Source organism: Lagenorhynchus albirostris, chromosome 14, assembly GCF_949774975.1.
Source record: "Lagenorhynchus albirostris chromosome 14, mLagAlb1.1, whole genome shotgun sequence".
Classification (NCBI taxonomy): domain Eukaryota; kingdom Metazoa; phylum Chordata; class Mammalia; order Artiodactyla; family Delphinidae; genus Lagenorhynchus; species Lagenorhynchus albirostris.
Genome location: NC_083108.1, coordinates 68,612,019 through 68,633,909, shown reverse-complemented (window position 1 = coordinate 68,633,909; position 21,891 = coordinate 68,612,019). Strand labels below are relative to the sequence as shown.

Below are 21,891 nucleotides of genomic sequence, written 5' to 3'. Positions count from 1 at the left end.
ATGGCTTTGGGAAGAAATTTTAATGAATTCACTTACTCCAATGTCTAAGGCAAGCTATCCCAGTCTTCACAGCAGCAGGCTCACGTCTCGTTCTACCTATTTGCACTGTAAGCAGGAAGTTCACCGTCTGTTCAAACGCAAAAGAGATGTTAGCGGCACTTTATTGGATCAGCTCAAGGTGATTTAGATTTGTTCTTGGAATCCATTAAGCATTTGATAACGCGGAAGTGTGGCTCTGCTTTCTGGACAGATAGAATTACTCCTCTGTATATGCTAACCAACCAAAGTGTATCATCCAATGCGATAAAGCTATTTGGAGAGATATGCAAACTCATTCCCTAGGATTTCTGACTCAGGCTTATCCTAATGTTGCTCAGAGCAGAGCTTCCCAGCTTTCTTTTGTTTTGTTTTATTGAAGTATAGTTGATTCACAATGTTGTGTTAATTTCTGCTGTACAGCAAACTGATTCAGTTACACACATATATATTCTTTTTCATATTCTTTTCCATTATGGTTTATCACAGGATATTGAATATAGTTCCCTGTGCTATACAGTAGGACCTTGTTGTTTCTCCATCCTATATGTAATAGTTTGCATCTGCTAATCCCAAACTCCCAATTCTTCCCTCCCCCACTCCCCCCAAAGCTTCCTAGTTTTTATTTGGGGTAGCCTAGGGCAATGGTATACAAACTTATTTTAGTTTTAGGAACTAAAATACAAGTACAGAAGCCAATGAAAACCCAGCTGCTCAGAGGCAAGCAACTAAGAGACCCTGGGAGTGTGCCTGTCACCCCACTATCTTCATCCCCTTTCTCTTGTTGCCCCTACCAGGGCTACTAGGAACCTCAAAGTTGGAACACAGTTGAAGCAGCTGTTCTGGAAAATCTCCAAGTAGCTCAAGTCCTATTGGAAACCTGTAACCCAGACCTTTAAAAACAAAGTTCGTTTTACCTAATCAAAACCCTCCTTGGGCTTCCCTGGTGGCGCAGTGGTTGAGAGTCCGCCTGCCGATGCAGGGGACACGGGTTTGTGCCCCGGTCCGGGAAGATCCAACATGACGTGGAGCGGCTGGGCCCGTGAGCCATGGCCGCTGAGCCTGCCTGTCCGGAGCCTGTGCTCCGCAACGGGAGAGGCCACAACAGTGAGAGGCCCACATACCGCAAAAAAAAAAAAAATTGCCTCCTTATAATTTATAATTGTGTAATAGTTCAAACATTCATAGGGATAACAGGACAAACATTTATGTACCTACCACTTTCCTTTGCAAACTTAACATTTTGCTTTGTCGCTTTGGTTTTTGAAAGGAATAAAATACTTAAAATATTGTTGAAGCCCCCCCCACCACGTACCCTTCCCCAATCCTACTCCCTCTCCTGTATGTTCCCTCCCTAGAAATAACCACTATCCTGAATTTGCATTAATTGTCCCCGTGCAAGATTTTTACTATTAATACATATATTAATGTATGCATTTTTCCTGAACGTATATATGTTTATATGTACACATATGTAACATATAATATTATATACATATTCCCTAAACAGCATATTGTATTCTTTGCATGAGTTCACACTTAAGATCAATATTATGCTATAATACCAATCTGCTGTTTCCTTTTCCAGCTCAACATTATATTTTGGAGATTTATCCATGTTGAAACATTTAGCTCTGTCTCAAGCACTTTACCTACTATATCATATTCCTTTGTATGAATTTATGGGTGCATTTTCCTCTTGATAATGTTTGTTGCCTCCAATTTTTCACGAAATGTTGCAATGTATATTCTTGTATGCGTCGCACTCTGCAAACTTCTCTAGGGCAAAGGCTTTCAAATTGACCTGACTGCCACCCACTATCAGAAATGCATTTTACACTGGGACCCAGTGCAACACAAACACACAGTACTCTTAGGACACTTTCAGAAACACTCTTTGTAATTTTTGATTGTCTGTTTATTTCATTGTTTCAAATCGTGGTCATGACTCACTCTGTCAATTCTACAACCATCAGTGGAACCCCCAGTTTGAAAATCAGTGCCCTGGAGCATATACCAGGAAGTAGCATGGCAGGATTGGGGGGTGCGCACACCTTCAAACTTTACAAAAGAGGGCCAAAGTAGTTGTGCAAATTTACACTCCACCAGCAGTGTACAAGAGCACCTGTTGCTCCACAGCCTTACCAATACTTGGCGTCAACTGGCCTTTCAATTTTTGCCAAGAGGATGAAAGCAAAACAGCATCTCACTGTGGTTTTAGTTTGTCTTTCCGTGATGAGCAATGGGTACGGCACCTTCCTAGTTGTTTACTGGCCATTTGTGTTTCCTCTTGTGTGACTTGCCTGCTCTTATCCTTGGCTCATTTTTATTAGATAATTTTATTTTGTCTTTAGCTTTCTTGGCCCTTTGCTTTTCTCTATAAATTTTAAGATCAGTTTATCTCATTGCATGAAAAACATTGGGATTGTCATAAAAATTGATTTAAATTTTATAGGTCAGTTGGGGAAACTGACATTTTTGTGATGTTGTCTCTTTGGGAGTTTTTGCATACATTGTCATTATTCACAATTTATTCTGTGCCCTCCAATATTTTTATTTCACTTTTTTTCCCCCATCTTTCCCATTTTAGTTAAATTCATTCCTGAGTTCTTTACAGTTTTGTTTTGTTGCTACTATGAATTTTTTTTCAATTACTCTTCCAAATGCCTCCTATTTCTTTTTCTTGCCTTATTGCACTGGTGAGAAGGCCCAGTACAATGTTGGGTAGGTGTGGTGAGAGTGACCATCCGTGTCTTTTCCTTTTTTTAAAGTTAAAATACTTCTGTATATTTGCAAATGCATAGCATTTTCCTGGAAAAATGGGTAAGAAATTGGTTATAATCATTTTCTTAAGGAAAGGGAACTGGGTGGTTGAGGGATAGGGAAGAAGGGTAGTCCTAATAAGTCATTTGTCCTTTTTGCTTTTTGTTCCAGGAGCATTTAAATCCTTTTGAAAATATTAAATGAAGTTAAAACATTACAGAAAATGCTGGAATTCCTTTTGTCCACTGTGTCCAATTCTCATTCCTTCTTGACGTCCCTCTAAGTTGCTTTCTCTGAGGGATAGTCTTTATATTTACAAACATTGTATTACTTTAAGTTTTAAAAAGGAGGACATACTAGGGTATTCTGCCAGTGCTTTTCTCCTTCTTTTACATAAATATGTGTATACATCCACAGAAACCATAGAGTAACGTTTTGTGTATATGTGCATATTATGTAAATGAAATTATACTGCACGTAGAATTCTTTTTTTTTTTTGCTTTATCATTTGTTCAGGAGCTTTATATTGTTATACATACATCTAGCTCTTCCTTTTTAATAGCTGCCCAGTATTATATAACATGAAGATGTTACTATTACTTTATCTACCCTAGAATTTCTCTAGGGCAGATAGAGTAGTGAAATTATTGGTTCTTAGGGGAAACAGATTTGTTGTTGTTGTTATTTTAGCAAATACTACCAAATTGCTCTATAAAGTGACTATACCAGTTTCTTTCACCCACCAAACAAGTATTTTTGTCGAGGGTCTACACATTCCCCTACTGACTTGCTGTGACCTTGATTGAGCAGGGCATGTTTTCTCTCTGGACCCCTAGTGACTCCATCTGTAGGAGGAGGGAGTTGGGTGGACCCCACGAGTGTACGAGATGGCGTAATGATAGGCTATGCAGCCTCAGAGTGGGTCGGGGATGACTGCCCTAGAGACAACAGGGAGAGGAAGAGGACGCGGGTAACAGCCAAGCTGAAGCCAGGCAATTTATAAGCACTTGGCCCTTATCTCAACTCCTCCATTAGCACAATGAACATTTATCATGAGCTTTCACCCAAAAGCCCCCTCTGGAAGGCCCGGATACCCTTTTCTGGGGGGAATTCACCTCCCAGAGGAAAGAATGGCAAGCAGGGTTAGCAAAATGTGTGTATGGTAATTTTGCCGTTGAACAAATAAATGCTCTTAACAAATACAGAGCGATATAATTGCACTGGTCAAAGATAATTACAAGATTTATAGACAATATTAATTCATAATGTACTACAGATGGTGTGGTTCAGCAATGGAACACACATTTACAACTGTATGAAGAATAGTTTTCTTTTTCATCCCTGTCAGTGTGATGCAGTGACTGAACATATGTGTCTTCGGAGAAGTCTAAATATGAGCAACTTTCTGAATGTGAGATGCACCAAATACCCTCCCATCTTCTCCACCCTACCCAGGCTCAACCATTCCGAGGCTGGCAGTGAAAAGATACAACATGTTTAATGTTTCTAAATCTGATGCCTGTGTCGATTACCCACACTTGGAGCAAATCCATATGCATTTTATGGTTTCCCAATGTATGCATCCGGAATAAAAGAGAAAAAAAGAAAAGTTCTTCCTCCTTTGGACTTAGAAAAGGGGGGAGATGACAGGGATGAAGTGGATTTTAAGACATGGTAAAGGCAGATTCTGGGCCACAGTAGATGTGGATTCTGAGCAATAATAGAGATGGTAGAGGTGGTTTCTGAGAGAGACAAGGTGGATTCTGGGACATCCTAGAGGTAGGCTCTGGGACAAAGGTGAGGTGGATTCTGGGGCATGGAAGAGGTGAGTTCTGGGACAGGGACCAGGTGGGTTCTGGGAAGGGGCAAGGTGGATTCTGGGTCAGGGAGAGGTGGATTCTGGGTCGGGGGGTGAGAGGTGGATTCTGGGAAGGGGCAAGGTGGGTTCTGGGACACGACAGAGGTGGGTTCTGGGTGTCGGGGTGGTGGGAGGTGGGGTCTGTGAAGGGGCAAGGTGGATTCTGGGACAGAACGGATGGACTGTGGGCTGGTCCTCCCACTCCGTGTTCCCAAAACCCACTCATGCATAGTTCCCCCGGAGCCCACAACACGACCCATGGCCCCTGTTATTTGTCTCCCACAAGCCTTCGTTCGAACATCACTTGCTCAGAGAGGCCTCCCTGGAGACTCCAACCCCGCATTAGGCCCCCCTGTTACACATTCTCATCCTGTCCTGTCCTTTCTCTTGGTAACCACTCTGCCTGGTAGGTGACTGTAGATGTGTACCTGTGATTACTTGGGTACCGCCTACTCCTGGCTAGCCGGTGACTCCTTGCGGGCAGGGGCCACGTCTGGACGGCTCGCCAGAGAGCGCAGGGCCAGCCCCAGAGAGGTTGCCCAATAATCATTTGTATCAAGCGAATGAGTTTTTCTTCCATGAAACTTAAGTATCCTGTTTGATTTGCGGTTTCATTCCAAGTGCCTACGAGGCCTCAAGTAGATGAATGAATCAATAAAGAAACAGGGTGTCAGGGCAAGAGGAAGTGAGGAAGGAAAGAAAAGGGAGGGAAAGTGAAAGAGAAGGAAAAGAGGAAATGTAGGAGGGAGAACCAGAGAAAAGAGAGAGACCAAGGGAGGGAGAACAGGCAGAGGCACAGAGGCAGAACCAGGAGCGGGTGAATTAACGCCCGCCGGACTTCATGAATTACCCAACGCCCGCCCGCCTGCGCGCGCCCTGGGACTGGGCGGGCAGTGCGTCTCCCCGCTCGGGCCCACGGCCGCGCCCGCAAAAGCCACGCGAGCGGGTGGCGCGATCCCGGCCCCGGGTCACCCCGCGTGCGAGTAGCGCCCCTGGCCGCTGGGGGTCTCGGCCCCGCCCCTCAGGCCGTAGGCGCTGGCCCCGCCCCGCCCGCATCCCCTCCTCGAGCCTCCCGGCCGCGCGCGGCATTGTGGGAGTTGTGGTCCCCGCGGCCCCGCGGAGCGCAGCGCGGCGTCGGCACCGGCTGGGAACCGGCTCGGCTCTGGCTCGGGCTCCGGCGACGTGGGCCGGGCAGCAGCGGGGCGGTGGCTCCGTGGCGTGGGCAGGGGGCGTCCGAGCGTCCGCGCCCTCGGGCGGCGGCGTCTCCCCGGCCCCAGTGGCCGCCCCCGCCGCCCGCGCTCGGGCGCAGGTAAGCGGCTTCTCCAGGGGCTGCGGGGCAGGACGGCGGCGCAACGGGACCGACCCTGAGAGAGGGGGAGGAGGCGGGGGCCGGGAGGCTGCAGGCCCGCGGTCCCCACGCCCGGCGGCGCGGCCGCGGAGGGTGCTCAGCGCCCCGCATCTCGGCCCGTACGAGGGGCCCCCGCCGCCCAGCGCTCGCTACGTGCTGAGCGCCGCCGCCTTGGCAGTGTACGCGGCCCGGGCCGGGCATCACCCTCCTTGTCCCCTTGCTCCCTCGCGACTCTGTTCACCGTGTTAACATGCCCCATCACCATCACCTTCTCGGTCACCATCCTCCTTGGTCCCTTCTCTTGTTGCTCTTCCCGTCCCCCCCAGCCCTGTGCATCACCCATTTCCCTTATTTCCCGTGGTGACCCTCCTCCCTTGTTCCATGAGCCTCCTTCCCTAATCGCCCACTTCTCCTGTCAGTACCTTTCCATCGTCCCATTCCCCCCACCCCACCCCCACTCCCGCCCCGACCTCCTGGTGGTCACCATCTGTATTAACCTATTCTGTGCACTCCCCTTTTCCCCCACTCTCCTGAGTGGGTGGATACTGAAAAAGCTGGACAAGAAAGTGAGGAGGAGAGGTCTCCGGTGGATACTGAAAAAGCTGGACAAGAAAGTGAGGAGGAGAGGTCTCCGGTTCCCCGCAGCAGAGGGCTGGCCCCAGGGCAGCTCTCAAGCTCCTGGGTGCATGCATCACACTCCTTGCCCGGCTCCTTGGGGGGCTTCTAGGGTACCCTGAGAGTGAGCAGAAGCTGTCTGGCACTGGGCAGCCTCTCGGACTGGTAATGTGAACTGGATTAGCCAGGTTTGAGCCGAGTGTCTCTCTCCCTAGGTGTTCATTGTATCAGAAGTTATATTTGATTCGACTTGCTCACCAAAAAGTGGCCATGAATTCGGACCCTATTCCCCAGAGCTGGCTGACTTTGAAGATCTGGAGTTGCGTATTATTAAAGTGCAGAACTGCAATGAGGTGTCCCCATCCCTGATGAGGACAAGAAATGGAAACAGATGTGTAAAGGAAGCTGGAAGTTACTGTGGTCACAGAGACAAAAGCTGGGGGGTGGGAGTGGGGGGGTGGAATTCATGCCCTCGCAGCTGCAGGGCTGGGGTCTATGAGGGTCAGATGTTTGAACCAGTACTTGATAAACTGCCAATCACCCTGTAAAGGTAAAGGTTTAATTTAGTGTCACGTTTCAGCTGTGAGCTTGTTAATCCACCTCCGGGCTCAGGGTCCTGCCAGCGTAGTTTGGGTAAAAGTAAGTGGCAGATGTGAGAAGTCCTTACTTGAGCTCTCAGTGCTGTTTGTGATCTTGTGAGCAGGGTCTGAAGCTGGGGTCCAGGGCCTGAGGATCCTCTGCGTTTTGTTTATAGCTCAGCTTAGGGAGCGTTCATGGCCGGTGTTGTACAGAATGAGGCTTCCCTGGGGAGAGGGTAAGTGGTGTGACTGTCCAATGGAGAGATTCCCTCGTCATCTACCCGGTACTCCGCGTCTTCATTTTGATTGACTTAAACTTCAAGCAGGGCTGATGGGAACTGAAACTTAACAGGTGTTTGTTAAATGATCATCATGTCACTCTTAGAACATTTAAGAGAAACAAACCTCTCTTCCTGAGAGACTGGGTTTTCAAAGTTCCAATTAGGGCTTCAGCTCAGCGATGGGGGAAATCCTTTTAGTAAAAGTGCTTGTTATCATACAGATGTTAGTTTCACACTGAACTTCAAGAATCCTGGGGTTCTGTTTGGCAGATGGCTTGCAAACAAAATACCTTTCATCATGATTATCCTTCCCTTTTCCTCAAGAGGAAACAGCTGCCAGTTATGGGAGGACTAGTCAAGAACCAGGGCCCCGGGGTGAGTGGGGGAGGGGATCTGTTTCCATCCAGGGGGCCCAGCCTTTCCCTCTTCTCCCAAATCTGTGAAGACATGGAGAACGTATGAGGAAAAAATTTAGCTTCTAACCTCCCGACTCTCGTATTTTTCCGAGAAACATAAAAATGTCCGTGAATATTCAGCATATGCGTTTCTGACTGAATATTATAGTCAAGCGATTCTTTATTCAACCTAAGCTGGGAAGATATAAGTAGGGAGTTAAGGACAATCTAAGGTTTCCCTTTAATTTTAATAGCTTTTGCACGTCTGGGGACCCGCCCCCCCCCAAAAAAAAAATTCCTTGAGATGTGTGGCAACAAGAGTATACCTTTGGCTGTTGGAATTCTCAGACCTGAGATACCTTTCCCTGATGGCCCACCTGTGGTTTGCTGGCTACTAGAGATGGGAATCCACATGTCACAGCGGTCACTAGCACATTCTGAACTGTCACCATGATGTGATCATCAGTGCTTTCAACCCATCATTCCCCTTGATCCAATGAGAGGAGCATTACCCCGTCTTAACAGATGAGCAAACTGAGACTTAGAGAGGGGAGTGACCTGCCCAGTTTGGGTTCTTAACCTCTCTGCTACGTTGCAAGAATGTTGGGGCCAAATTTAGTCCCCGGAGAAGGGGGAGGGTACAGCTTTCCTGTTTTTATTAGTTGCCTTCTCACATTCCTGTGAGACAAGGGAGAGCATGGTACCAAGCGAAATTTCTGAATTATTCTGCTCCTCGAGGTGAGGGAATGTATTACACATGTAGTAGAACATAGACCTGGCTGTTTTCATCCAATTAGAGCAGGATGGACAGAGAGTTTCACCTGGGAAGCACGGCCGGGGTTCTATAGACACAGGCAATGAGACAGCTGGGCTTCGATCATCTCTTAGGTTGTTAGGATAATCAGCGTGCCGGACACTGGCCCAAACCATCGGCAGGATACGTGGCAAAGCACAGCACTTCTGTGTGTTTTGGAGACAGACCGGAAAGGGCTTCTATTTTCATTCTATCCATCATTTCACTTTCATAATCTCATGGGTGAGGCCAGTAGATAGCCTCCCAAGCGAGTAGACAGAAAATGCCTGGTGTCTGCCACAGGTGTGACCCCGGGGAGCCCACTTCCTTTTCCAGCTTGATTTAAGCCCAACCTGTGTCAGAAGGGCAAGAGAGGTTAAATAAGAATGATGAAGTGCTGTGAAAAGAGCAAGTAAAACGGAGAATATGCAGTTCCAAATTCCTTTACCATTTGTAAGATGCTTTTGAATCCAGATTTCTCTTTAATAAAAGGTACAGAGATTTAAGGAGAATAAGCATTTATTACATACCTACTGTGCAAGAGCGTAGCAAAATGGATAGATATGGCTTTGAAGTGAGATGGGCTCTGTGTCCCTGCCCCGGCTGCATGAACTGGGGTGAGTTATAGGACCTCTCTGAGCCTCAGTTTCCTCATCCATAAAATGGGGATCACAGCACCTCCTAAGGATGACACAAAACAGATGGGACTACTGTAATGATCAAACAGTACTTGATGCAGATTAAACACTACTGGCCTTTTGGGAAAGGGGGTGGTGATAAAATGGAAGGAGAAAGTACAGGATTGAGAAGCGTGTCCCCTTCCAACAGAGACCTGACAAAACGAGCTGGGGCTTTGCGTTTCACTTGAGGACTTTTCCAGGGGTAAAAATTTATGCCGGTTTATTATTATTTTTTTCATCTCAGGTTTGGACTGCCTAAAAAAGTCATTTCACGGTGACCAGCCCCACTTGCCGACGTGACCTAAAGCCGCTCCTTTGCCCCCACCCGCAGTGACTTTTGCCGGGAGCGGGGGGCTGGGCACAGATGTCTTTCCATGCCGCCCTCGGCAGGACCCGAGGAACCGTGGCAGCCATGCCTCCGCCTGCCCCAGCCGCCCCTCACCCCCTACGCTGACCTGCATGGTATGCATGCCCTTGGGACTCCCGAGGACTGACCAGCTGACCTCTCTTCGGATCCCCAACAGCTCCCCCAAAATGTCGCTCGAGTGGCTGGTGGCCTGGAGCTGGTCGCTGGACGGCCTGAGGGACTGCATCGCCACCGGCATGCAGTCCGTGCGGGACTGCGACACCACGGCCGCGGTCACCGTGGCCTGCCTGCTGGTCCTGTTCGTGTGGTACTGTTACCACGTGGGCAGGGAGCAGCCCCGGCCCTACGTCTCGGTCAACGCCCTGATGCAGGGCCCCGACGCCACGGGGCTGCAGAACGGGCTCGCGTACGGCCAGCCCCCCGAGTGCGTGCGCTGCAGCCACAGGGAGGGCCTCAACCAGAAGCTCTACCACAACCTGCAGGAGTACGCCAAGCGCTACTCCTGGTCCGGCATGGGCCGCATCCACAAGGGCATCCGCGAGCAGGGCCGCTACCTCAGCAGCCGGCCCTCCATCCAGAAGCCCGAGGTCTTCTTCCTGCCCGACCTCCCCACCTCGCCCTACTTCGCCCGGGACGCACAGAAGCATGACGTGGAGCTGCTGGAGCGCAACTTCCAGACCATCCTGTGCGAATTTGAGGCCCTGTACAAAGCGTTTTCCAACTGCAGCCTCCCACAGGGCTGGAAAATGAACAGCACCCCCAGTGGGGAGTGGGTCACCTTTTACTTGGTCAATCAGGGGGTCTGCGTCCCCCGGAACTGCAGGAAGTGCCCACGGACGTACCGCTTGCTTGGAAGCCTTCGGACCTGTATTGGGAACAATGTTTTTGGGAACGCGTGCATCTCCGTGCTGAGCCCCGGCACCGTGATAACGGAGCACTACGGACCCACGAACATCCGCCTCCGCTGCCATTTAGGTACGTGGCGGGGACAGGGCCTCCCGGCACGCGCTGTTCTAGCAAATACATCCCAGCCCGTCTGCCGGCCGGGAGCCCAGACACCACGAGTTGTAGTCAGTAGCCAGGATTGGGCTTTTTCTCATGCTTCACTGTACTCTGATCAAAAATGGATGGGTCACGTGTGAATAGTGTTGGCAGCAGAGAATTGAGTCAAAAAAGAAACGTGTGGTCAGCATAAACCTAATTTGTGACAGAAACTCCGTCCAAAGGAGCTGTCTGCCGAGATGGGAATGGTCTCCATCTACGCTGTCCAGTGCAGGAACCACCAGCTGCATGTAACTTGAGTGCCTGAAATGTGGCCAGTGCAACTAAGGAGCTCAATTTTTACTTGAATCCAAATTTTAAAATATGACACTTGGCTACTGTATTGGACAGAGTAGTTCTAGAGCCAGAGGCTGTTGGGGTGATTCAGGAGGCTGAAAGATACCCAAGTGCCTTCCGAATCACCAAGGACGAAGGGACGCTTTGTGTGAAGTTGATTTTATTCTGCTTCTAGGGAGGTTGGTAATACGTGTAGTGTGTGTAGCAGTGGTTTTGAGAACAGGGTCTGGAGTCAGATTGCCTGTGTTTGCGTCCTCACCCCACCATGAGCTGGCTGTGTTACTTTGGGCAAGTCAGTCCCCCTCCCTGGGCCTCAGCTTCCTCATTTGGGAAGTGGAGATATTATAAAAAGATCATCTTTTACAGAGTTATGTCGAGGCTCTGGTGTGATGACGTGCATCGTGAGGCATTTGCTCAAGCAGAGCCTGATAGTGAGTACTTGATAAAAGCAGGCTCAAAAACTACTCGGTGAAGAGGGACGTTAGTTCTCCAGAGTGCCTCCTTCCTAGTGAGTCATGATAACATTGGTTACCAGGGCAGTGGCACCACTGGTTAGCATCCCAGACTAGAGGAGCTGCCGAGAGCCTGAGCAAGGTCCCGCCTTGGAAGTCCGCCCCAGCTTTGTGTTGGAGGGACGAGAGGCGCACGGAGGAGCCCCAGTATAGCCTGGAGAAGGGGGTTCATAACCATGGTCCACAGGGCAGCCTCGGGGCTGCCTGGGGGACCTGAGCCCGATGCCCCGGGCCCTTCAGCCCCTCTTCGCCCAGAGCCCTCTGCTTCTCCCGCTCTCTCTGTGGAGACTGGACAGAGGGCTTCACTGCTTTAAAAAAACAGAAGGAACTAGGTTCGAGCAATTGACATCGTTTTGAGTATTTCAAGAGTAAAAGCAGGACAGGGTAGGGGCTCTGGAGGGAGTTGCCTGGCTTCGTGGCTGGCTGTGAGACTTTGGGAAATAACCACGTCTCTCCGGGCCTCAGTTTCCACATCTGTAAAATGAGGAGATAGTACTTATTCACAGGAATGTTGAGAGCTTTCAATGAAGTCATATCTGCCATGGCTGCTTGACACGGCTCCTGGCATGCGACAGCATTCGATAAATGGTAGCTAGTAGCTTTTATGATCATACGCTGTGTTGGGCAGTGTGAAAAATGACCCATAAGACATAGTCCCTGCCCCTGGGAAACAGTGGAAAATGCACAGACTCTGGAAGCAAACATACCTGGACTCAGATCCCGGCTTAGCCCCGTTTGCCGGGTGACCCTGGGCAGGCTCTGAAACTGAGCCTCCAATTTCTCCTCTCTGAAATGGGCGTAACACCTACCTGGAGGGCTGTTTGGAAGATTAGAAGTGTGTCCTGTGTGTGAAGTGCTTGGCAGGTAGAGGGCAGTCAGTTAAAGGGGGCTCTGGTTGATCTAAGAAGTGAGATGATCGTCTTAGTGATGATCATTGTAATGAAATCTCTGTGTGAGGCACCAGGGCGCACTCTGAGCTCAGGGGACACGGGCTGCCTGTGGGCTGCTCCGGGACGGGGGTCTGACCCTGCAGGACCGCTGGGGCCGCCGGGGTGGAGCAAAGCAGGAGGCTCCCCCTGGGGCTGGGGCGCCGTATCTGGGCTAGCTGGGGAGCCCGCTGGTGGGGCTGAGCTTGACCAGCTCAGTGGGAGCAAACCGCAGGGGGCCTCCCTGCCAGGCTGTGGGCCTCGGGGAGCAATGCTCTTCTTTTTAAAGGTTTCCCTTGTAAGTTTTCTAAAAGCTTCAGAAGGACGTGTAGGGAAGGGCACTTGAGCTGGGTGTGGTAGAATTCCGGGCAGGTGTGTCGAGTAGGAAGGGCTGGTGGACCTGCCTCCCAGGTGTTCATGCCTGTTGTGTATGTGTGCAGTGTACGTGTGTGTGTGTGTGTGTGTGTGTGTGTGTGTAACGTGCCCACGTGGGCCTCTTTATGATCCGTCATTCCCCTCCCGGCCCAGAGAGTCACTTGCCACCGGAAAAACTGGGTCATCCGTGTCACCCTGGACAGCAGGCGGTGTTGGAAGGCGTCCCACTAGCGTGAGCTGTCCCCATGGCAAGGGTGAGCGCCAGGGTTGGGTTTGCTCCGTTTCCTCCTCTCCTCTGTCCTTCCACCCAGGAAGGAAAGAGAGGGGTGTGAGACTCACGTGACCTCGTGTGTTGACATAGGGGGTGTCCGGAGAATGAGGTCAGAGGCAGGAAGGGCCTGGTGCGAGCCAGCGGCCACACCTCCGCCAGTTGCCTGGCAGACGTGGGGAGGCACCTGCGGTTCCAGAACTGTGTCCTCGCAGTGCCCCGCAGCCTCCCTTGCCGCCTTCCGTCTTGAGTGGGGGCTGGGGCGTCGTCCCGGCCGCCGCTCTTCAGCCGTCAGCGCCTCCGGGTGGCACACGTTTGCCGAGCCTGCTCCGAGCTTCCGCTAGAGGTGGCATCGCTCAGCACCCGTCCATGCGGCCCAGCCGTCACCCAGCACCCTGTACGGGGCTGCGAGGTCCCCACCCACTGTCACGAAGCTCCAGGGAACAACCTCTGAAACTAATGAGGCAGCTGTTAGCCAGGAGGCAGATACCGGTCCAGTGGCAGACCCTCAGGGAAGGGTGGATGAAAGTGTGTGAGCGTATCCAGATTCTCGCTACAAAAGCCCGTTAGGCTCTCATTTTCCTTTCATGAGTATATTGTTGGATTTCTCGGCCGTCCGGCTGGGTGATACAAGCTGGTCAGCTCCTGTCTGCCTTGCCCACCCTGAGTGCCCGCTGCCAGCCTCCTGAAGTGGTGGACAGAGCCCTTTCTCCACCCGTCTTGCGCCTCTGTCCATGGGCATTGGGGACAAAGCAGTGAGCCCTAAGCCAGAGGGGGCCTGGGGATATGGGACTGGCCGAGGCCATGCGTGGGGCCTATGTGTCCCCAGTAGCCGCCCGAATGCTCTGTTTGGGCGAGTGTTAATCATATCTGCCAGCCAGGCTGGTTTATGGCAGTAGGCGGGGATGGTGGGCCGCTGGAAGGCTGGGGCGCAGTGAAGGGAGGCGGAGGCGAGTGAGCAGGGGCTGGGAAGCCGGCAGGCCAGGCCGTTTTTCTGTTGTACCATTGGGGTGGTGATGAATCATTTCGTGGCCCAGAAAAAGGGGAGCTTCTTTTTGGAATCCTGGGGTGTTCTGTCCCTGCAGAGAACCACCTATCCCTAAAGGCCTTCTCCACTGAACCAAGCGGTGAGGGCACGCATGGAAATCTTTCAGGCGGAGCGGAGCTCCTTTACAGCCCTAACCTCCCCCAGCAGTTGTTAACAGTAGTGGGAGATCCTGGTTCCAGAGGCAGAACTGACAGTGTCAGCTGATTCAGTGAAACGTACTATTGATAGTTGAAACATATTAACTACAGGGAAGTTGACAACCACTTAGCCTCACTGCTACCGATGTAACAACTAGCATTTATATCCTACTGTCCAGTGTTGTAAGAGCCTGTTCCATGGAGCCAGACAGATCTGGGTTCAAATCTCAGTTCTCACAGGACTAAATAGCGACTTCCAGCAGGTCACTTAACTTCTCTGAAGCTCAGTTGCTCCATCTGGAAAGTGTGTGATGTCCGTAAAGTGTTTATTTAACACAAACCTGCTCACAGTAAGTCTTCAGTGATTGGTAGCAAGGACAGTGGTCACACAGCCTGGAAGGCAAGTGTGCTCATGGCCTCTCTTTACAGATGAGGAGGCTATAGCTCAGAGAGGTTGAGTGACTTGCTCAGAGTCACCCAGCACGTAAGGGTGGTCGTCTGACCTGAAGTCCTCTCTCCTGCCCATTACTCCACGTGGCCTCTTTGTTTGAATTCTTACTCCATATGTGTCTCCTGGCGCCATCCATTTCTGGTTCAGAGGGTGTGTTAAATCCTCAGGCTGTTGAGAGTACGCTGTTTCATGTGTGTCGTAGGGACATTAAATCAGAGCGGGGATGCTGACTGGCCCAGGGTCGTGATTATCAGGGTGGGTCACTGAAGACAGACAGAACACCATGATCCCAGGCCCTCTCGCAGGGCCCACTTCCTCCCGGCTCAGGGCCTACCCAGCCTCCTCCGAGTCAGTTAGGTGGCTGTGCCGGTGCCTTCATTCACAGATGACCAGGTAGTGCCAGGGGCCAAGCGTTCCTTCAGACCCTTGAGTTGGAAATGGGGGTGTGAAAGTGCATGCACGGCAGCGCTTGAAGAAGACCCCCCTTTCCGGGGTTCTATACCCGAGCTCGGGTCCCCCGCCTGCATTTTGAACATATGGCTTCCTACGAGGGTGGCAGTCAGTTTCCTCTGAAAGCTCAGGTGTTTCTTTAGGGGTGTCACCATTTTCCCAGAATGAGGCTGGGGAAACTTGGACTGTGAACATGCCATCCTCAGGCCTCACAGTGGATTTTAACGTTGGACCCTAAAGAGGAGGGCACTGTGTGAGTCTCCGAGTCTTTAATCTCGACGGAAGCAGCCTTTGCCTATTGGGCAGGCAGGGTTCTGAACCTGGCCTCCCTCGGTTTCCGGGGCCCCACGACTGGGCTTCAGGAGTCTCACAAGTGGAGCGCAAGCCTTGGTCCGTGCTTTAATCAGAGTAGTCCCTGGCCCAGAAGAGATTAAGCCACCAGAGGAATGAGTTTCTCCAGGGAGCACAGTGAGGGTGCAGGTGCACGGCCTGCATCTGTCCTAACGGACTGCCTCCACCCACCCACCAAGCGGGGCTCTCGAGGGGTAAGGCGCAGGGTCGGGGCTTTGGAGGTCGAGAGCTTCCTCCAAAGCCTGCCACTCCTGACTTCCGGCGTCCCTGGCCCTGCCCGCCTTCATTTTCTTTTCTCTGCTTTGCCCCCAGGTCTGAAAACTCCGAGTGGCTGTGAGCTGGTGGTGGGCGGGGAGCCCCAGTGCTGGGCAGAAGGCCGCTGCCTCCTCTTCGATGATTCTTTCCTGCATGCCGCGTTCCATGAAGGTGAGTGTCTGTGTGCCCCGTGGCCGCCTTTAAAAATATAAATATATATATTTACATGAATCTTTAAACTTTCTTTTTAAAGCAGTTTTTGGTTCCCAGAAAAGCTGAGCGGGAAGTACAGAGTGTGCTCCCTGCCGTGACCCCCATAAATTTCCCCTCTCTTAGCACCTTGTAACAGTGGAGTACGCTGGTTACAATGGCCGCGCCAATTTTGACACATCATCAGTAACTCAGGTCCGTAGTTTATATGAAGGTTCACTCTTACTGTTGTACACTCTGTGGGTCTGGACAAACGTGTGATGTCACGCGTCCACCATGACAGGATCGCACGGAGTAACCTCCCTGCCCTAAAAGTCCTCCGCGTTCCACCTACCACGTTTTCACCCTTCCCTCCCTCTGCCCGTTTCCTTTCTGCACTCTGCTCAGAACCTTCTGGGGTCTTCTGATAATGTTGTTGATCAGAGAGGAGGAGAGCTTGCGATCTGTGCCGGGGTCAGCAGGGGTCCCTGCCCGAAAGCTGACCGCGTGGGTCTGGCTCTGCCCGGGTCCTGGCTCTGGGCGGTTTGAACCTCTCCTCTCTCGCCGCCCTCCCCCAGGTTCGGCGGAGGACGGCCCACGGGTGGTTTTCATGGTGGATCTGTGGCATCCCAACGTCGCAGCGGCCGAACGGCAGGCCCTGGATTTCATCTTTGCCCCGGGACGATGAGAACATTGGTCGTGCTGCAGTCGCCGAGAGTGGCCGCGGTCCGCCCGGGCAGACAGGGGTGCGGCCCGGCCCCTGCCCCTGTTCCAATTCCATGCCTCGACAGAATGCTCTCATTTGGGATTTGGTTTTTAGGTCGTGTTGGGTCCCTCTTTCCTTCGGTTATTGAAAGTGGGAAATTTTCAGCTTGTATTTCCTTAGATTTTTTTTCCCTTCCAATCATTTGCTTCTGCGATTCCTTTCTGCCTAAAAGCGCATTACTTTGCTCTGTGACCAGAGGCTCGGGGTCCCTGTCGTCTGTGTCACGCTGCTACTTGGTTTCGTCAGTGCTCTGAAATAGGGTGGCCAAATGGTTACTTGTCTGGATGTAATAACGTAAATCTTCCTGTCACCTTAAAAGAAAAAAACAAAAACAAAACAAAACACTGCAGATCAGAGAGCTGGAGGACGTGGCCTCTGCTGCTGTCGCGATCACCCTGGGCCTCAGACGCCCGGGTCGGGGGAGCCCGCGGTCCGCATCCCCAGCTGTCCCCTGCTGGCTTCCTCGGCAGGGTGGCCCAGTCAGGGCAGGGCAGACTCACCATTGCTCACCTCACCCTGAACCCAGTCGGGTCCCTGATGGCAAGAGCATCAGGCTGGTGGCAATGGAGGCTTTTCTGTAGACGTTGCTTTCCGACAGAGCTGAGGCTGGTGTCTTCGAGAGCCAAGCTGGGGCTCCCTCGGTTCAGCAGCTGAACATGTGATTCGATTACCTCACTGCCTACAGAAGCCCTACTGCCAAGCCGGGCCTGGAGAATTCCCCGTTTGAGCTGTTTGGAGTCCAAGGTGATGAGCATTCAGACCCCAGGCTGGCTGATGGGCGCCGAGGTGAGATGAGACCTCACTCATCCAGTGACGTTCTGGAAAAGCCTTTCTCTGGCAAAACTGGAATCGTAGATCCGCCCGAAGTGTCTGTTTTGCTTTGGAGTTCTGTTTCCTATGATTTCCCATTTGTCTGTACATAAGCGTTCAAACGCTGGGCTCGGAGATCATGGCAGAGTCGGCCCTGTGTCTCTGTCAGTGCACAAGGGTGTGGTGAGGGCCACCTAAGCCAGTGTGTGCACGTGAGGACACTGGGGGGACCTACATACCCAAAGGACCCATGGTCGCGGCGCTGGGTCTGCTGTGAAGGACGTGGCCAGTTTGAGGCACTAAGTCTAGAAGCAGCCCCCCGTTAGCCGATGTGTGAAGGAGTCTCCTCCAGTCACACTAGAGATGCCTTTTTTGAATAATGTATTACGGCAGAGTCAGGTTTGTAAAGCCTTGGAGTGGTACGGAACATACTGCTTGTCCCGTCTGGGTCCAGTGTTTCTATCCGAACGGAAACCAGCAGCTTCTGGGAGGAGCAACCGTCAGAAGTAAACGCGGTCTGAAACGCACTAGGTAGTTACTAGCAAGTGTGCAAAGAAACCGTGTCTACATTTGAGTACAATTTCTACACAGATGTTTTTCAGCGATTAGAATGCAGGAAAGGGCAGAAATGTCAAACACACCTGAAGTCTTTTTACTTGTTAAGTTTCTTGTTAAAGAATCCCTGAGGTGCATGATTTCTATACGTACTGACTGCTCTACGTTTACAAAGCCAGCAGCCCACACAGGCCCCTGGCTACCTGTGCTCACGTGACGCGGTTGGGGAGCAGAGGGTAAATAAAAGATCTTGCTGAAAACCAGAGTGAAGTGGTAAAGCGGTCTGTTGGAGAGGTGACGTGGGACTTGGGCAGAGGCTCCGAGAGGGCCACTCGTTGCAGGCTCTTGGTTTCTGGATCGTGTCACAGAGACAGGCGGGCCCCTAACGGTGATCATGTACAGGGAATGAAGCAAGATGTAGTTCTCAGTAATGGGCGCGGAGTGGGGGAAAGGAGCAGATCCATGGAATGTTCAGGAGCTGCAGGTGTCACTCTGGACAAAGAACAAGGACCGTGCTTCAGGAGAGCTGAGGATTCCGGACTCGGTGCCAGGAACTTGCTCCCACGTCACCTTGCACAAGTCATGGAGCCTCTGGGAGCCTCAGTTTCCTTCACTGTAGAGACAGTGCCTGGCACGTGAAGCAGCGAGGTTGGTTCCCTTCCTGACATAGCAGGGGTTCTAAGCAGTTACAGACAAACAGGTGAGGAGGAAGGATGGGTGAGGAAGAGATGGACGAGTCCACCGGGTCGCTGGTAGAGGCGGCCGGGGAGCTGCGGCTTCTTTCTGCTGTCTGTGTCTAACCTCGGGGAGAAAGAAGCAGGGCCCTTGGTGGCTCTGTTTTGAATGTTTCCCCTTGTCTTAGAAGAAGGACAGGGAGCTCTGGTGGCCTGGAGCCCCAGGAGATGCCTGGCTGCCAGGTGTTTTCATAGCAAAGCTGGCCAGGCTGCCACAGCAGGTGGGAGGGAAGAGCACCGTGCACCCTGGGCCACGATATTTCTCGCTCTCCTGAAGCGCGCGTTGCCAGCTAGGCAACTGCTAAAGTAATTTACACGTTGCAGCCGGGGATGCCCAAGGTGAGAAAAGGGAGGCAGCATGCCTGCCCAGCTTCGAGTGGGAAGCCCTGCCTTCTACGCAGAGGCAGCCTGCCTCGGCTGCAAGGCCGGATTGGTGACTCAGTTTGACAAGGTCACCTCCCAGGTCTCCCAGGCACCTGCTCATCATCCCCCAAAGTCGCCTAGATTGTCTGGGTTCTGAGCCCTCCTTTGCTGACAGCAGCCACCCTTGTAGCATTGAGTAGTGCCCTGCAGCGTGTGGTGGGGGAGGAGAAGGGTAGTCCTCACCCACTGGCTCTGGACTTCGGCTGCACAGTACAGTCACCCAGGGAGCTTTTGAGAAATACTGTTGCCCACACCCTGCCCCCAAGGCATCTCAGTTCTTTGGCCAGGTCTCCGGTATTTGTTTCAACTCATTTCCTGGGCTGACTCTAATGTGTAGCTGGAGCCGAGGGTCGATGCCCTGAGTAGCAAAAATGGCAAGGCCTTTGAAATCAGCCAGCTGGAGGTTCAAGGCTCAGCTGTGCCCCTATGTGATACTGGGATAGGCCACCTAACCTTGGCCTCTAGGGGATGGTCACTGTTGTAACACTCTCCTCCAGCAGTACTCTGACGAGCCTCTTGCAAGACCGTAACATTCCCCTTTCTCAGTCCCTGGATTTCCAGGACCTGACCCAACCCCAGCTGCAGGGCTAGGCACATGACCCACACCTGACCAGTCATCAGAGCCTTGCAGACTCCTGGGTACTAAGGGCTGGGCACATGGTCCAAGTTCTCTCCTGGGACCATTGAGAAAGAGAGGCTACTTTTCGAGGGATGGGAGTGGGGGATCCAGTGTAAAGAAAATCTGAGAGAGAAACCCACAGAGGAGAGCAGGTCTCTCATCTTGTGGAGATCATCTGAGTCCTAATATAGCTTTGCCTGGAACCAGCCCTACCTCTGGACTTTTCCGTACATGAGCCAATAAACTCCCTTTTAACTCTTAAGTCTGAGTTGTGGTTTCTGTCTGTTGCTACCAAATGTCCAAATCCACTCTGTGAGCTTCATCTCGAAAATGTGCCCAGTGCTTCCTCTCATAGGCTTAAAGTGAGGTCTGAATAAGATAAGATTATGGCAAGTTGTGGGTGGGTGGGAAGTGCTTCTTACATGTTTTTAAAATGTAAATACGAGAAGCAGAGGCTAAGTACAAAATGCTGTTTTTAAGGACCATGATGCCCTACTGGCAGCCGCCTCCCCGTGACATGTATGTCCCTGGCTGAATCTTGCTAACCAGATGTAAACACAGGGAACAGGAGAGAATAAGGCTATATACTTTAGAGCTGCTGACAGATGGCAGTGAAAATACTCAAGCAGACTGTAGCATTGGGTGGCAGGAGGCAACACACACAGAGATTAATTGACTTTCCGCCTCCTTCCCAGGCACACACGTTGGTCCTAACTTCGGATCACCTACCCTTCCCCATGTTTCCCACTTCCGCCGCATTAGCCACCCCGGCTTCAAGGTGAGTGTGTTGCGTCCTCGAGTACAGACAGCACTGTTCCCTCTGGAAGATTCTATTGTATACATTATTATCCCATAATACTTGTGGCCCCGCGGGGGTGGGTGCTGGGACAGTTACGCTCACTTAAGACGAGAGGAGAAAACGTAGGCTCGGGGCAGTGGGCGAGCACAAGGCTGTGGTGCCGGCTGGAGGGCGAGCCGGAAACAGAAGCCAGGTGTCCCGGCTCACAGCTCAGCATCCCCAGGCTTTTGAACTCCGGTCATGTGTTCAGGCCTCTCTCTCCACGGCGGGCAGAGGGACCCCCGTGGGGAGGCCGTTTGCCTTCTCAGGACACTGAGCCCCACTTTCTGTGGGTCCACGACGTGCCACACTTTGACTTACATCGCCTTTCCTCTGCATTTTAAAGAAGATACTGAGAGTTTCCAAAGCACTAAGTGGTAGAGCTGCGATCTGAACCCTGGTCTCACACCAGAGCCGCGTGCTCCTACTGCCCCAGGAACCAGTTGGGGCTGGTTGGAGAGCAAGGACGCACCCTCTGAGCACACGGGAGATGGAGTGGGGAGAGGGCTCGTCTCACCGTCCCCGTGCCCCGCGCCCTTCCCGGGGATCCCTCAGCCCCGCCGAGTAGGAGGGCAGGGCAGAGAAGGGCTAGCACTCAGCTTGGACCCGAGCGCACTCAGGCTCTCATGACATGGCCTCTTCTTGGCGCTTGACAGGATTCAAAAGGCACTCTGGGTTTTGTTCCCCAGAGAAACACAGCTGGTTTCAAGTTCAGACATTGAAAATAAACAGAGAGTAAGTGTCCTTTTTCAGCCTTGAAGCCCTTAGAATCTTCACCTTAAGCTTCCCAGATTCAATGAATGTACTGAGAAAAGATCCAGCGTGCCTTTTTCTCCTGAGCTACGGTGACGAGTGTGGATCTTACACCCCGCCCTCCCTAGGGGGAGGGGACAGGGTACTTCCCCTCCCGCTGCTCTTTTCTCAGGACAGTCCACAGTGAAGGGGGGGTGTGTGTGTGTAAGGCGGGAGGGGGTGAACAGATGCTAGCGTTGCACGCAGTTCGAGAGCGTCAGCCGTCGGTTCCCTGCTCACCCCCGTGGACCCCTTATTAGTAGGGGTCTCCCTCTCTCCGTCGTGGCTTCCTCCGTCTGGAGACAGTGCCCATCATAAAGCAGGCACATCCCTCCATCTG

The 21,891-nt window shown here is 51.9% G+C and overlaps 1 protein-coding gene across 2 annotated transcripts; it reads left to right on the top strand.

Annotated features, from left to right (window-relative positions):
• Positions 1 to 5,890: 5,890 nt before the first annotated feature.
• On the top strand, positions 5,891 to 20,777 carry ASPHD2 (aspartate beta-hydroxylase domain containing 2). 2 transcript variants are annotated; one of them, XM_060170737.1, is made up of 4 exons: positions 5,891 to 5,966; positions 9,592 to 10,689; positions 15,883 to 15,996; positions 20,617 to 20,777. In XM_060170737.1, exons 2-4 carry the CDS (start codon positions 9,807 to 9,809, stop codon positions 20,775 to 20,777), a joined length of 1,158 nt encoding a protein of 385 aa, XP_060026720.1. In that variant the 5' UTR covers positions 5,891 to 5,966; positions 9,592 to 9,806. The 2 variants fall into 2 exon arrangements, with proteins under 2 accessions (XP_060026720.1, XP_060026721.1); XM_060170738.1 differs by lacking the exon at positions 20,617 to 20,777 and adding an exon at positions 16,593 to 18,405.
• Positions 20,778 to 21,891: the final 1,114 nt, after the last annotated feature.

Excerpts from the sequence above, each read along its gene's own strand:
- ASPHD2 (XM_060170737.1), top strand. The coding sequence starts at position 9,807 with ATGGTATGCATGCCCTTGGGACTCCCGAGGACTGACCAGCTGACCTCT. Across the intron at positions 10,690-15,882 it reads CCGCCTCCGCTGCCATTTAG|GTCTGAAAACTCCGAGTGGC; the intron begins GTACGTGGCGGG and ends CTTTGCCCCCAG. Across the intron at positions 15,997-20,616 it reads GCATGCCGCGTTCCATGAAG|GCACACACGTTGGTCCTAAC; the intron begins GTGAGTGTCTGT and ends CCTCCTTCCCAG.